The sequence below is a fragment of the Peromyscus leucopus genome, chromosome 3 (genome assembly GCF_004664715.2).
Source record: "Peromyscus leucopus breed LL Stock chromosome 3, UCI_PerLeu_2.1, whole genome shotgun sequence".
Taxonomy (NCBI): domain Eukaryota; kingdom Metazoa; phylum Chordata; class Mammalia; order Rodentia; family Cricetidae; genus Peromyscus; species Peromyscus leucopus.
Genome location: NC_051065.1, coordinates 115,809,587 through 115,824,462, shown reverse-complemented (window position 1 = coordinate 115,824,462; position 14,876 = coordinate 115,809,587). Strand labels below are relative to the sequence as shown.

Genomic DNA, 14,876 nt, shown 5'->3' with positions numbered 1-14,876 from the left:
AGTGAGCAAAGTTCAGAACAGAACATGGCTTCTGAGCCTGCCCAGCCCACCCGGGGCAAAATGAAGAGCTACCAATCCAGTGTGATTCACAAGGGAGGGTTGCCTCGTAGCACATTTTTTTCTCAGCATTTCCTGCCTATAGACCCTTAATTCCACCTCTGAAAGCACTCCTTTACGTAATTCCATCCCACACCTCAGTCGTTTGTGTTATCACCTTCATGAATTGCCCCTCTGACCCTGCTTCTCCTGTGTTCTACCCAGGACATCCCATAGATGACTTAGTACTGGAATTTTCAGAGAGCAGAAACTGTGTGTTTCTTCTGCAAGTGGAATTAATTTCTGTAAAATTTCTCATAACCAGACATCTTTGTAAATAGCATGCATAACCCACTAAAGCTGAAAAACATGAGTGTCCTGTTTAGTGCAATAGTAGGAGAGTATGGGCCTAGGAGGTAGCTCAGCAGGTAAAGATCCTTGCCACCAAGCCTGACCACCTGACCTGTGTTCAATCCCCAGAACCCACATGATGGAAAGAGAAAACCAGCTCCCACAAATTGTTCTCTGAACTCCATATGTGTGGCTCACGCCCCCCCCCCCTCACAAGCACATACAAACCCACACGTGTGTGTATTTTTTAAGAATAGTAGTGCATGTCCCTTGTGTGGAGGTCAGGCTACCTGACTGTGCTGTTCTGTTAAAGGTCATTTCATCCGGGCAGCAGATTGTTTTCCAAAGCCTGAGGAACAAAGGCTATTCCAGTACAGAGGTTTCCTAAGTCAGGGTTGATGGGGATGATGGAGAGATTGGTTCATAACAGGGTAGCCAATGGTGGGTGGCGTCCCATCACAGGAGTATCTGGAGGCCGCTTGAAGGAAGAGAGAAAAAACTAAGAGGGAAAACAGGACAAGGGTTGAAGCCAGTTTTGCCTATGGTACTGTTCATACAAACTTAATGTCATGTGTAAGAGGATTCTTCACTCATCATTTAATTGACATACTGGACGTTTAATGAAGTCAGCGTCTCTGGTCACAACCCAGAACCTGAATTAAGTCAGATTGCTCATCGTCGTCCTGTTTGCTTATGGCACTAGAGGCCATTGTGTGTGTTGTAGGGGTAGGGGCTGGGAAGTGAATGAGATTTTACAAACTACAAATGATGTAGTCACTTCTAACGTAAAACTTGGAGTCTTCTGATGGGAAATCTTTGGGGGGTACCTGTGTGCCCTTTTCTCTTTGGCCCTGCTGTGGCCGCAGATCATGATGGCCTCTGTTGGGTATACTCACATCCAGACTTTAGGCCCCACTGCCCATATACTTTCTATCAATCTCATGTTCCAGAGTGTGGGGGTGGGTGGGTGGGTGGTGAGGGTGTTAGGAATGTTGTCTGTCTTCACTTTACCTTCCCAGAGCAAGAGGAGCTTAGGGGCTGTGGCAATCCCCCAAAGCAAGAGTACTCCCTGGTCTGGAGAGATGCTCAGTGGTGAAGAACACTGATTCAATTCTTAGCACCTACACGGCCACTCAACCTTCTGTAACTCTGATTCTAAGGGGATCTGATGCTCTCTTCTGGCTTCTGCGTCTTTACACGCATGTAGTACATAGAGATACATATAGGCAAAACATTAGTACACATAAAAGGAAAAGAAACAAATCTTAGAAATTACTTTAATAACTCTACCCCGCAGCTGGTGTGTCAACTTCCACTGTCCTTTACGCCTTCAGCAGGAACTCCAGCATCATGGGCCGTCTCCAGGAAATGGGTACACGGCTCTGCTGGGGTTTCCCCAGACTCTGGCTTCACCCCCACCTTCTCAAGGTTCAGACCCCCCTCTCCTCTCAGGGCCCTGCCTCATCTCAGACTAAGGCAACAAAGCCTTCTGTCTGGACTGTGATCCTTTGCAAACGGGCAGCTCTCTGCTTTCAGCCCGGGGTCTGCTGTGAGTTAAAAACATCCCGCCAAATGGCTGCCTGCTGGGTTCAGAGCTCCGTCTGTCTCTTTCTGTAAGTGTCCTGGACACTGAAGTGGGAAGCCTTGGCGACTAGAGATCTGTTTGTTCACTGTCTCCAAAACACTCTCCGCTATACAAGCTGCAACACAGGAAACCCCGACTGGTTCCCGCTCCCCCACCCCCACCCCTGCCTCGTTCTTTCCTTTTCTCTGTCTTCCTCTCTCACTTACTCCTTCCCCTACTGACCTTTCCCTTTCTCTTTTCCTCCCTTCCTCCTCCCTCTCTTCCTGTTTCCCTTTTTTCTTTATTTCCTCATTCCCTCCTGTATTAGTCAGGGTTCTCTAGAGTAACAGAACTTATAAAATGAATCTCTCTCTCTCTCTCTCTCTCTCTCTCTCTCTCTCTCTCTCTCTCTCTCTCTCTCTCTCTGTGTGTGTGTGTGTGTGTGTGTGTGTGTGTGTGTGTGTGTGAAGAGGATTTATTGGAATGCCTTCCAGGCTGCATTCCAGCTAATCCAACAATGACTGGCTGTGAATAGAAAGTCCAAGAATCCAGTAGTTGCTCAGTCGACAAGGCTAGATGTCTCAGCTGGTCTTCAGTATCTGCTGGCATCCCCAAGAAGTAGGCTCCGGTGCCAGTGAATGAATTGGTGAGCTCCAAGGGGAGGACACGTAGACAAAGAACAAACGCTTCCTTCTTCCAGGTCCTTATATAAACTTCCAGCAGAAGATGTGGCCCAGATTAAAGGTGTGTCTTCCCACCTCAGAGGTCTGGATTAGAAGTGGATTCACCGATTTCAAACCAAGCGAAAAATCTCTCACAGGTCTGCCATCCAGATCTGATGTCGGATCATGTCTTGCATCCTTATGTAGGTCTCCCTTTGCTTTGCTTTCAATGCACTGTGATTGATTCACCCAAGGAGGTAGCCATGTGGTACTCGTATGTGTGCACTGGGGGGGGGGGGGGGGGCTTTTGATGACCATGTGACCTTTTCTGAGAAGCAATACCTTAAATCCAGGTGTTAGACTTCACTGGACTAGGGTCTGTCCTGCCTTAGTTCCTCAAGGACAATGATGTTAGAAACTTGTCAGCCGGCAAGTGGCCTCCATGCCTCAGCCATCCTTTCACACTAACTTAGTCCCATCCCAGTGAAAGACACATGCAGGCATACAACTGGTGTCCCCAAATGCTGACCGAATGAACGGTGCCAACGCCGATACCTGTACTAGCCCTTAGATAATCGCTGAGGCTTTGTGAGGTCGGGGAACACTTGACTATCATTAAGAAGCATTGTGCTTAGCTGTACTTCAGTGCTCTGTGGAAGGCCAAAGAGGATTAATCATAAGCCTGGTGCCTCTGGGAATCTACTTGCGAAGTTGAACCTGTAGGAACATTTAGGTGTTACCGGAACAGTCATAGTGAATCATCAGACTTGCACAGTGTCAGTCCTTTGCTTTCTGTGGGGAGGAGCAGGGTTCCAGGAGTGTGCAGGGCTACTTCCTCCCTCCATCCTTCTCCATCAGACATCCTGACGAGTAGATGACAGAGGAGAGAGGTTTGCAATAACAGGGAAACAGCTGCTCAGTGCCATGTGCTTCCTGAGCGGGTCCCGGCCCACTGGCATACCTGGATCTTTCGCTCCCATTGTGTGTTCAGGCACAAACACACGCAGTGATAAACAACTTTTAAGTTCAGCCTACCATTGCATCTTGCTGGTCTGTCTTCTTCCTGCCAGATTCGCCAAAGTAAACAAGCTCAGGGCTATTCTTGTTTTTATTCTTCCAAGGCTGTAACCCTGAACAGGGTCCGTTGGCCTTTTCTCAGTTTTAAGATAAAAGAAATGTGTGCTGTGTGTCATTCTCTAAGTACTTCAAATGCTACGCAAAAGGTCAGGACCATAGAAGACTGGCAGGGATGTCAGGGGGAGCTTTGCTAGGGTTGACCTTGAGAGCTGAAGTTGGCTGTCAGCAGCATCCTCTTGGCTTTCTCTTAGATGGGGCTCTTTGGTTTTGTATCATTTTGCCCATGGATTCTGCAGAGACCATTGCCATGCCATAGCAACAGTCTAGGGCTAGAGTTATGCACATCACCAAATTAAGGGGAGGTAAGGGCATCTGACTGGTTGAAAGACATTGTCAACAGGTGTCCTTCCTTCTCTGACTCTACACATGACTTGTCTGTGATTTCTAAGACTGGAAAGATATGCACAAAACGTGTAGTAGTATCATCAAAGAAAATAGGTTAGTAGTTTTTAAGAATTAGGGGCTTGGGGCTCACATTCCAGCTCTGCCTGCTCATGGCAGCAGCATAGGCGGGAGCCGAGGTGTTGGGGAGACCTTACTGCTCGCACTAACAGAGAGGGCATGAGCCCCTCCACAGGGACATGAGTCTGTTAGAGGATCTACTGTCACACCATGCTAATTTTGTGATTGCCTAAATTAGCGCCATTGAAGTAGAAGACCTTTGGATTCCCCACTGATACATCTGCCGATGCATACTCTATATATGGCCTTTGATTTTCTTTCAGCCCACCATTACCATCTCTGCAGTTCAGCCAGCTGTGTATGTTTGGGCATGAGTGTGTATGAAGGCCAGAGGACTGCCTTGGAAAAGACACAGAATCGAAGTCCATGTATATCGCATCTTGGTACCTTCTGACCTGGCTGTTGAGCTGTTCTCTGGTCCCTCTAGGAAGAGCAAGAGAGGGACAAGATCTAATGTGCTTCCTTTTGTCTTCCTTTCCACCCTCAGCCCCAGGCAAAGCACCACAGACTTCTTCCTGGGAGAGTCTGCTGTAGGGAAATGGGATTTGATAATCATTCTAAAGGTTCTGCTGAGTACCACGCCAATAAAGTATCTGTTAGCAAGATCCTTTCTGTTGAGAATGTGTGTGTTTTAGAACAGGGCTTCTGGATCTGTCTCCACTCTTGAGCCTTCGCATCTGACAGTTTTATGTGGACCTGGGTACTGGAATGTAAACTAAGTGTGTACATTAAAAAAAAAATCACTGGTAATGGACCTCAAGAATATTTATCTTAAAACAGTTATTTGGTGCATATGTGTGTGTGTGTGTGTGTGTCGTTTAATAAAGATAAAAGCAAATGTACATACTAATGAGATGGAAGTGCTTAATTTTTATCTAAAGGAATGCATCTTAGCTGAATATTTGATATTGTAGAACAGACTATATTCAATGTTTCAGAGTTAATAGACATTTGATTTTATAATAATGCTGAGAATGCCACTTTACATAAACATGTACTACAAAATGGCAAAAGTGTTTTTACAGCCATTTCAAAAATCATTGGAAATCTGTCTTAAGCCCAAGCCAAAATTCATTTGATGTTTTTTTTTTTCAGTGAAATGCAAGCTAGCTACTCAAACAGCAAGTTTTAAAAGTCAAACATTCTAAAAATCTTTTTCTGTGTATGCATGTTTTTTGTCTTCATGTGTATCATATGTGTGCCTGGTACCCATGGAGGTCTGAGGAGGACATTGATCCTCCGGAACTGAAGTTAGGGATGGTCGTGAGCTGCCATGTAGGTGCTGGGCATCGAACCCGGGCCCTCTGTGAGAGCAGCAAGTGCTCTTAACTACTGAGCTCTCTTCTCTCTAGCCCTCAAGGCAAACATTCTAATCCAGTCCAATCCAAATATATACGAACTTGATACTTACATGCTGAGGAAAGGTGGTAGGAAAGGGTTAAAAGTCTTTGTATTCCATAATTAAACGTTTGGCTTCTATCCGAACAGAACATTTCCTATGTCCAGTAAAAATACAGCGGTGATAGCATGCAGTCTTCCCAAATCTGAGTGGCGGGGACCGAGGCATGCTCGTTAGTGTCGCGTTTTGTGACAGCCCAGTGCACAGGTTCTGTGTTCAGAAACGAGACTGTGATGTGAGCAGTGCGGGCAGATGCTCCAGAAACACCCCAGACTGATTACTCACTTAATTCTGAATTAATCCTGTAGTTGCCTATTAGAAACCTTGTCCTGCTCCCAGGTCCTTTGCAACCCCACATGAGGTCATGACCCACAGTTTCCATAAGCCGAGTCTTACAGGGTTAACTTATTTATGACGAGTCTCCATGGATGATGAAAGGAGAGTTGATGGGATCTTTTATTTATTTTGTATGTGTGTATATGTGCACTCCTGCCTGTCTGGATATACACCATGTGTGGAGGCCAGAAGAGGGCGTCAAAACCTCTGGAACTGGAGTCACAGGTGGCTGTAAGTCACCTGATGTGAGTGCCAGAAACAGAACCCAGGTCCTGTAAGAAGAGCAAGTGTTCTTAACCACTGAGCCATCTCTCCAACTCCCTGATGAGGGTCTTAGGATAAGACAATATTGAAATGTAGACTACAAAGCATGCTCTTCCTGTAATCTTTCTAATCAAATGTTCAAAAACTAAAGATCTGGTCTCCATATCTATTAAGGTTAGTGAGTTAACATATCCATCTCATATGCTTTTGTGAAATCTACATTTTTAACAAAAAATTCCTTATGAAAAAATGACTTTTATTAACATCAGTCCTTGGGGCTGGAGAGATGGCTCAGTCATTAAGAGCACTTGTTGCTCCTGCAGAGGACCCAAGTTTGGTTCCCTGCACCCGTGTGGTGGCTCACATCCATTCATAACTTCAGTTCCAGGGGATCTGACACCTGCTTCTGACTGCTGCAGGCGCCAGGCACACACATGGTCCACGTGCATACATGCAAGCAGATCAGTTAGAGCACACAAAATGAACCTGAAACTGCTAACTCCAGTCCTGGCACCACACATTATTACCTTTCTGGTTTTATGGTACATCCTGCTTAGGAATACTTCCTTCATAACAATGGCTTTCTAAAAAATAGAACCTAGCCTAACATCTAGAAGGAACAATGTTTTACTGTTCTGCATTAAAAACTTTGAAGAGCTAATGAGAAAAAAAATCCACTTCAAATGGCTAGGACTTAATGAGAATCAATATTTATTTATATAATGTACTGGCATTGTTAATCCATACTGGGTATAGTAAATGAAGTGTTTTTCTTTTGAAGATATTCTGGAGTGTGTACAATAACATCCCTCCTGTGCCCAGCCTGCCTTTGAGATGTAGTTACCACTTAATGAGAGGAGAGAGGCGACCACTTTGGTAAGTGTGTGTGGTTCACCTGGAGGTCAAGGTGGGTGGGAACTAGCCGTGAACCTCATGGGGACTCTTTTCACCTGTGGCATGCCTCTTAACAGAAAGTGTGCCCTGCTTATCAAGGCCCAGGCTCTCAGAGGAGCCTGACGTCACTTTCTTTTTTTTTTTTTTTTTTGGTTTTTCGAGACAGGGTTTCTCTGTGTAGCTTTGCGCCTTTCCTGGAACTCACTTGGTAGCCCAGGCTGGCCTCGAACTCACAAAGATCCGCCTGCCTCTGCCTCCCGAGTGCTGGGATTAAAGGTGTGCGCTACCACCGCCCGGCCTGACGTCACTTTCTTAATCACTTGGTATAGTAGTGAGGGCAATGGACAGTTAGCTTGCCCAGGCTGGAGCCTCTAATACCAATAAATCTTTATATCCTTTAACCTTTCACACTTACTCACAAGTGAAATGAAATTCTGTTCCAGCTCACTTCTCAGTGAATGGTAGAAACGTAAATTGAACAAAAACAAAGTAGGTTTTGCTGGAGCCTGTGACTGGGAAGTTCCCCGTCAGGACTGGTGTCCCACATGTCTGGCTTGCCAGGCTTCATCTGGACTCTGACACTCTCCACCACGTTTCTTTGCTTTCTCGATGTTGGCTGAGTTTTCAGTCAGGCTTTTCTGCTTCTGGGAAAATAGATCTCCATTCCTTTTGAACGTTGGGATTGAGCCTAGAGCCTTGCACCACATGGTAGGCTAGCACCCTACTATTGAGCTACCGCCACACCCTTGGCCTCCCAACCCCATTTTTTGAGACAAGGTCTGACAGAGCTGCCCAAGCTGGCCTTGAACTCACCTTGTAACCATGATAAGCCTTGAACTTACCATTCCTCTGCTTCAGTCTCCTAAGCAGCTGGGGTGACAGACTTAGACCACCAGTCCTGCGCGCTGTGAGCTGTGACTTATGCCCTTCAAGTTCATCAGTGTCAGCATTCTCCAAGTACAATAACATCTAGGGCTCACCACCATTGGCCCACTGTGGCTCAGCTCTCCATCCCTGGCCAATCATGAGATGAGGAAGAAACGGTCTCATAAGCAAACCTGGGATGCAAATGTGTCTTTAAAGCTAGGATATGGAATCAGTCCTATCAGAATGCCTCTTACAGGGAAATTGGGATGTTTTTCCTAGATAGGAAGTGGCTATTAAACCATGGTCCACCATAGCAACACTTGTTAAATCTGTAACCCAAGTTTACATGGGAATTAAATGAGACAGTATTATGAATATGCTTTGGAATGTATAGGTCTTCCCACCTGCAAAGCTGTTGCATCAGCTGTCCATCCCCAGCGAATCAGGGAGACCCTGGGTACCACCTCCTTGAGAATGAGGGCCTCGTATCCCTGCACGCACCCTCATCCCCATCACAGCCGATTCCATGTTGCTCCCTCTCTCATCTCCATTCCCTGCCTTTTTCATTCTTCTGCTTTTGTTCCCAATCATAGAGCTGGAGAATATTTACTGGAAAATGCCTGTGTGCTTTTGTGTTTCGTGTCGGCTATTGTTAAACTGAATGCAAATAGGACCACCCCTCCGTCATGGAGTGAAACTTTAAATGTTGTTCTTTGCCGTAGGGAGGAGGAGAGTAATGCAAAGGGCGGCGTGTGGAAGATGAAAGTCCCCAAGGACGGCACGGTATGTCTCTGCTGAGCATCTCCCAGAACCGTCTGTGCGTGGGGACAGCTCAGCATGCTCTTTAAAGAGAGCCTGTCCAGAAGTCTCCTGGTGGCCCTTGCTGGAGAAGTTCATTTCTAACACTGGTGACGGTCACTTAATTCTGTCAAGAGGTGTAATGGAAAAAGCCAGGTATTATGTTGCACACCTTTCATCCCAGCACTCGGGAGGCAGAGGCAGAGGGATCTCTGTGAGTTCAAGGCCAGCCTGGTCTACAGAATGCGATCCAGGACAGCCAGGGCTACACAGAGAAACCCTGTCTCAAAAACCCAAAAAAAGAAAAAAGAAAAGATCCTCACTCTCAAAAAATAAGGTGGAGACGTGATTGAGGAAAACACCAGAGATCATCCTCTGGCTACAACATGCCCTGCGCACGCGCATGCGTACACACACACACACACACACACACACACACACACACACACGGGTGCATACCCCAATAAATATATAAGGAAGAAAAATCATTAGAAGTAAAATGGACAGAAGGGTGATTTTTTTTTTTCCTGATCCATTCCATGCGATTATGCTCAAAGAATTAAAATGCTTCTGGGAAGCCACTCACGTGGGCAGGAGTCATCTCCCTGTGAGCACACATTTGAGGTTACAAACAGATTCATTGGGCAGGACTGAAGACCTGGTTGTTCAGTGACAAGCATGAAATGCACCAGAGCAGCTAGACAGGAGCCAGACAAGGTGTATGGACCCCTCTGCCCTGCTAAGAGAGAGAGAGCAGAAGATAGGAAAGAGCAAGATGCTCTTAGGTTCTCCAGTGTCACCGGTGTGCTTCCCCCCTTCGTGTGTGTTACTGTACTTATGTGTTTGCTTATTTTTGAGGTGATGGGGAGCCACCTCAAATGGGGCCATGCACATTTATGGGCCTTATTTGGAAGTAGACTGGGAATCACCCTAGACTTGGAACTCTAGTGGAAACCACCTTGATGCCCATACCCGTAGAATGGTCCTGTCCCACCTTGCCAGCTCACTAGGCTGAATGTAGGCGCCAATCCACTTTCCTGTCTGCACAGGTGCCTGGGTTCTTATGTGTCAGCCCCCATAGACGTCTGGAAGGCTCGAGCTGCCTGTGTTCAAAACAGAAGCAGGAAGTCTCCCTTGCCCTGCTCTCCTCTCCCACCCCAGCTTCCTCACGTATGGAACTCAGAATCAAAGTTGCACAGATAGGAGGAGGCAAGGGCCAGGAAAGAAGACATAGGCCTTTCCGGACGTAAGAGTTCACCTTCAGCTCCCTAGTTAAATGCTGTTGCCTTGATTAAAAGATAAGCAGCTGTTGCAAGCTCATTAGAATGTAATAATAAGCATTGTTATGGTTAATGTGCACTGGGCACCTGGCATATGATGCATGCAGCTGTTTATGGTGCAATCTTAAATCTGGAGCCCTCTTGTTGCAGTTCTTGACAAATGTACTTGCAACAACCCTGTGAGGTCAGTTCTGTTGTTATTTCCTCTAAGATAGAAACTAGAGAAGCTGATGGCCTGCCCAGGTCACAGAGTACAATGAGCAGCCCTCCGTTCAGCCTGGTCTCTAGGAGGCCTCAAAGCCTAGGAACCAGGGCAAGAGGGGAGCCTAGATCTTTTCCACGGAAAAACTGGGAGAGCCATGGCACCACCAGTGGCCTGGGAGTGGATTCTATCTACTTGACAGCATTAGTCCATGTTCCATAGAAGGAGTTCTGGTGCTCCTCACTGGCAGGAGGCAGAGTGGCGTGCAGGCTAATCATTACTTCCAGGGAAATTGTGTGTGTACAATAGTACATAAATTTACCACTCTGTGAAAACAACCTGTCAGCAGTGAATGGAATTTTTCAAGCCTCTAGCATTCAGTAAATAACAATGTTTCTTAACATTCTTGACTTGTGTAACATCTTAAATGGTAACATTTTAAGTACTCGATCAACTGCGAGAGAGAAACAAAGAGAAGGATTTTACTAATGGCACTCATACAATGGGTTGGTACACTGAATCAGTAAGAGTTAAAGACATAAGAAAAGGAGGTGAGTTGAATGTTGCACAAACTCAAAATGGTCTTATAATAAAAATCCTGGAGCCAGATATTGACAGAAAAGCTGGAAGATCAGAGAGACAAAGGAACAAACCACAGCCACTACCTCTTACCTCACCAACTCCTCAGCCTGAAAAGGCCTCGGCCAATAGACCTCTAGCCAAATGAACTTCCTCAGCTGACAAGGCTTCAGCTGAAAAAGCCTCTAGCTGGAAGGGATGCTTCTGCCTAAAAGCCTTTAGTTTCTGTCTCCTCACACCTTTATATACCTTTCTCTGCCCAGCCATCACTTCCTGGGATTAAAGGTGTGTGTGCTTTCCAGTACTGGGAATAAAGGTGTGTGCCACCACTGTCTGGATCTGTTTCTCTCCTTAGACTGAGTCAATCTCATGTAGTCCAGGGTAGCTTTGAACTCATAGAGATCCAGATGGATCTCTGCCTCACAAGTGCTAGGATTAAAAGTGTGTGTGCCACCACTGCCTGGCCTCGATGTTTAATCTAGTGGCTTGTTCTGTCCTCTGATCTTCAGGTAATTTTTATTAGGGTACACAATATATCACCATAGTTGAAGGTGTGTGCCTCACAGTTCTTCTGGAGTTCATGGGGGCTTCACCAGCATTTAAGGCCCTGGATCACTTGTATCTGTGTGGGCAGTCATTTGCAAGTTGTTCCCATACCTGCATAATTGCACATGTTCACTTCTGTGATTTGGGGGTGTCTGTATGTTCTTTGGCACCTGATGATGACTACCTAAACATTGTCTTGTTTTTACTTTTATTCTCTCCTACCTCAGTCCACAGTTTGGAAAGAGCTGTTGTTAGCGACCATTGGGGAGCAGTTCTCGGACTGTGTGGCAGCAGGTAGGGAGGCGACCGCCGAGTTGTCCACACCCTGGTATGCTTGGGTCATGTTTGTTACTCACAGGCCTTTGTCTCTATGTGTTAGTCTTCTACCTCCCTGCAAGGTGCTGACTTCGTAGCTGTGATGTCATTGAGACTTGTTTCTGTGGTGTGTTTGGTGTGAGAGTTGTGTATTTAAGCTCGTGTGCATATTTACATGTGTGCACAGGCGGCCCTTCCTATCCTCAGATCTTGCATCCATGGATTCACAGATCAAAAACAGTAGAAAGCATGAACAGTGTCCGAACTAAACACACACATACGTTTCCCCTTGTTATTCAAGAAACAACACAATACAGACAACTTGCACAGCCTTCACATTTTGTGTTACAGGTAAAAAAAGAGATGGCTGAAAATAAGTTTGGCCTGGCAGTATAGCTATGTGGTAGAACACTCACCTGGTGTACAAAAACAAATGGCTACAAAGTAAGACCTAAATGAATATTATCTGCAAATGACCTTTTAAGGAAGGGACTTGAGCGTCCATGGTATGGAGGGGGTCTAGAACTTATGCTTCATACATACCAAAGGCTGGATATATATTACATCTATAAAAACACATATGAATATGTATATATATATATGAAATAATGTAGGCATATATGTACATATATATAACATGACTGTTAGAGCCATTCATCCAATATAAATAGGCAGAGAGAAAAGAGAACTCTTCATCAGTGGGCCAGCATGATTTGTAGTAGGCTTCCTGAGGCTGTCTCATCTCCTGGAGGGGGAAGTGTCTGCCATGCCTAGTGGGATCTGTGGGTGGATAAGAACAGTCCCTTCCTTCTCTCTATTTATTTCCTCCCCTTGTTCTCCTGGCTCTACTCAGAGAAGCGGACACTGGGAGACAAAGATGTCTCACTGTTCCTGCGCACAAGCTCTCAGCTAGGGTTGAAGCAGGAGCTTCAGGGACTTGCCTTTGGAGAAGGCTTTGCCATGCTGAGTGGCTTTCAGGGAGGCCCTCCGAGAGCAATGGTTTTGTGTGTGTTAGGGCTGGAACCCTGGATCTTGTGCATCCAACCATGGGCTCTGCCACAGCTCCAGCTCCTCTCTCTGTGAGCCATCTTCCTTCACCATTCAGAGAGCGGTTGACTGCTGATGTCAGGATCTCTTCTCTTCTTTCCCCCAAATTTTGTGGTGCTTTTTGTTTTGTTTTTGTTGTTATTGACTTTGGTGTTTGTTATTGTTGTTTTGTTTTTTATTCTCTTCCATGCTGCTTTTGGTTCTGGGTTTTACCTGCTCTATTTGCTGTTTTGTTATTTTTTTTTTTTTTGTGTGTGTGTGTGTGTGTGTGTGTGTGTGTGTGTGTGTGTGTGTATGAACTGGCGTGGGTCAGTGGCACCAGACTTAGGCTGTCTCTAAGAGCTCTTGTCACCCTGACAGCCCTATGGCCGACCTCACATTAACCTCATGGGAGGTAGGGGGTGCTCAGCCATTCTGCCTTTCACACCACTTTTACTCACTTCAGACAAAAAATGTGTTAAGATGAAATGGTCTTACAAGTTCAGGTTTCTTCTGTTCCAGTGGAGAAAAGCTAACAACTTTACACTGCACAGCCCAAAGACACCCTGTGTATAGCTAGAAACACAGAAGTCCCGGAATAGTCGATAAGTAATAGCAAATACCCAATAGTGTGCAAAGAAGGCCAGTTCTTCTGTGGCTGACTAGAAAGGAGGACACACACTATTAACTGTTAACCTTCACCATGTCCATTCACCGGCTCTGTCACTGGAGACAACCAGCTAATCTTTCTCAGCCTCCCTTATAGAGCATCTTTAAACAATGGCCTCCTGACCCCACTGTCTTCTGCTGCCGGGGCTCTGCCACAGTCCAGGTGTCGCTGGCCGATCCTCCATGGGGGCTTTATGTATTTCACCATGGACCTGCCTTCTCCTAAGAGCCGTGGGCTTTTTACAACACTGTTTGCTAAAGGGCTGTGCTCAGCTCTTCCTGTCTGCCAACGCCAAGCCAAACTGAAACAGTGACCACTTGCCCTGTTTGGCATCCGTTGGTGACCTCACCTACTACCAATCGTGTGGGAAAGGATAATCCCAAAGGATTGGGGACACTCACATCTCCCCCAAAACTGGTGTCCTGGCCCTTCTTGAGAGTGAGATGCTGGATCACCTCTTTCTTTGTGTAGAAATTTTATTTTTACATGAAATTTGTCATTGAGCTCTGACAACCATATTATTTTAAATCAAGGAACAAAATGAGGAGCAGTGGTTTTCGTGGTGGTGTGAGAGACTCTGAGGTTGGCCGTGAGCAGGGGCTGTCTTGCTTTTGTTTAACTTGTGTTTGAATGTGATGGGTGTGCAGAAAATCCCGACATCACAGCTGTGGAGCCCGGCAACAGGTCACAAAATAATCATGTCCGTTTAGTGAGTTTATATATTAAGAAGCAGGACATTAATGCCTTCTTGCCCACCAGTGCCCCCTTATCTTTCTCTTCATGGGATGCGATCAATCCAACTTTTAACACCATAGCTTCATTTTGCCAGGTTCTGAACACTCGTTTACATGTTCACAAGGTGTTCATATTATGCATCCATAGCCATGGTCAAGTTCATTCGTAAAGGAAAACAGGCAGAGAGGAAGGAAGGGAAGGGGGAAATGGAGAAGGGGGATTTATTTCACAGAAAATGGTTTCTTTGGGAAGACTGGGCACACCACTATGTAAATCATATTCAACACGTAGGTCCCAGCAAGCCCCTGGAACCTACATGTATGCTCTCCTAGTTCTGGAACTGCAGGCGTACACTAAGCTCTTTTTACGTGGATTCTGGGGATCTGACTCAGGTCTTATGTTTGCAAAGCTAGTGCTTTACTGACTGAGCCATCTAACCAGCCGCCGCCGCCGCCACCACCACCACCACCACCACCACCACCACCACCACCTCTATCATCACCATGACCACACATCAGTGGGTAAGCCTCATGTTTAGTCAGGCAGCAGTTTACGGACCTACGGGTTGTTGCTTGTGGTTTGTTTCAACATGTTCACATGTCCAGGAGACAAGTAGAAAAATGGATGGCTTGACCATTTCAGCTTCCAGGGGGATGGCAAACTAGCAGCATGTCTTAGCTAACACAAAATTCCCTAGCTGTGCTAATGCCTCTCTCTCGTGTGCTGCTTACTGGTGCAGAGTGTGCAAGGACA

At 46.1% G+C, this 14,876-nt stretch overlaps 1 protein-coding gene across 3 annotated transcripts in view; it reads left to right on the top strand.

The window, feature by feature from the left end:
- The window catches only part of Eif4e3 (eukaryotic translation initiation factor 4E family member 3), a 238,014-nt gene that overhangs the window by 20,687 nt on the left and 202,451 nt on the right, over positions 1-14,876 (top strand). For all 3 annotated transcript variants that reach the window (XM_037204355.1, XM_028872733.2, XM_028872734.2), the window contains exons 3-5: positions 6,993-7,087; positions 8,695-8,755; positions 11,605-11,671. In XM_037204355.1, the coding sequence (XP_037060250.1) occupies positions 6,993-7,087; positions 8,695-8,755; positions 11,605-11,671 (223 nt within the window). The remainder of the gene's footprint in view (positions 1-6,992; positions 7,088-8,694; positions 8,756-11,604; positions 11,672-14,876) is intronic.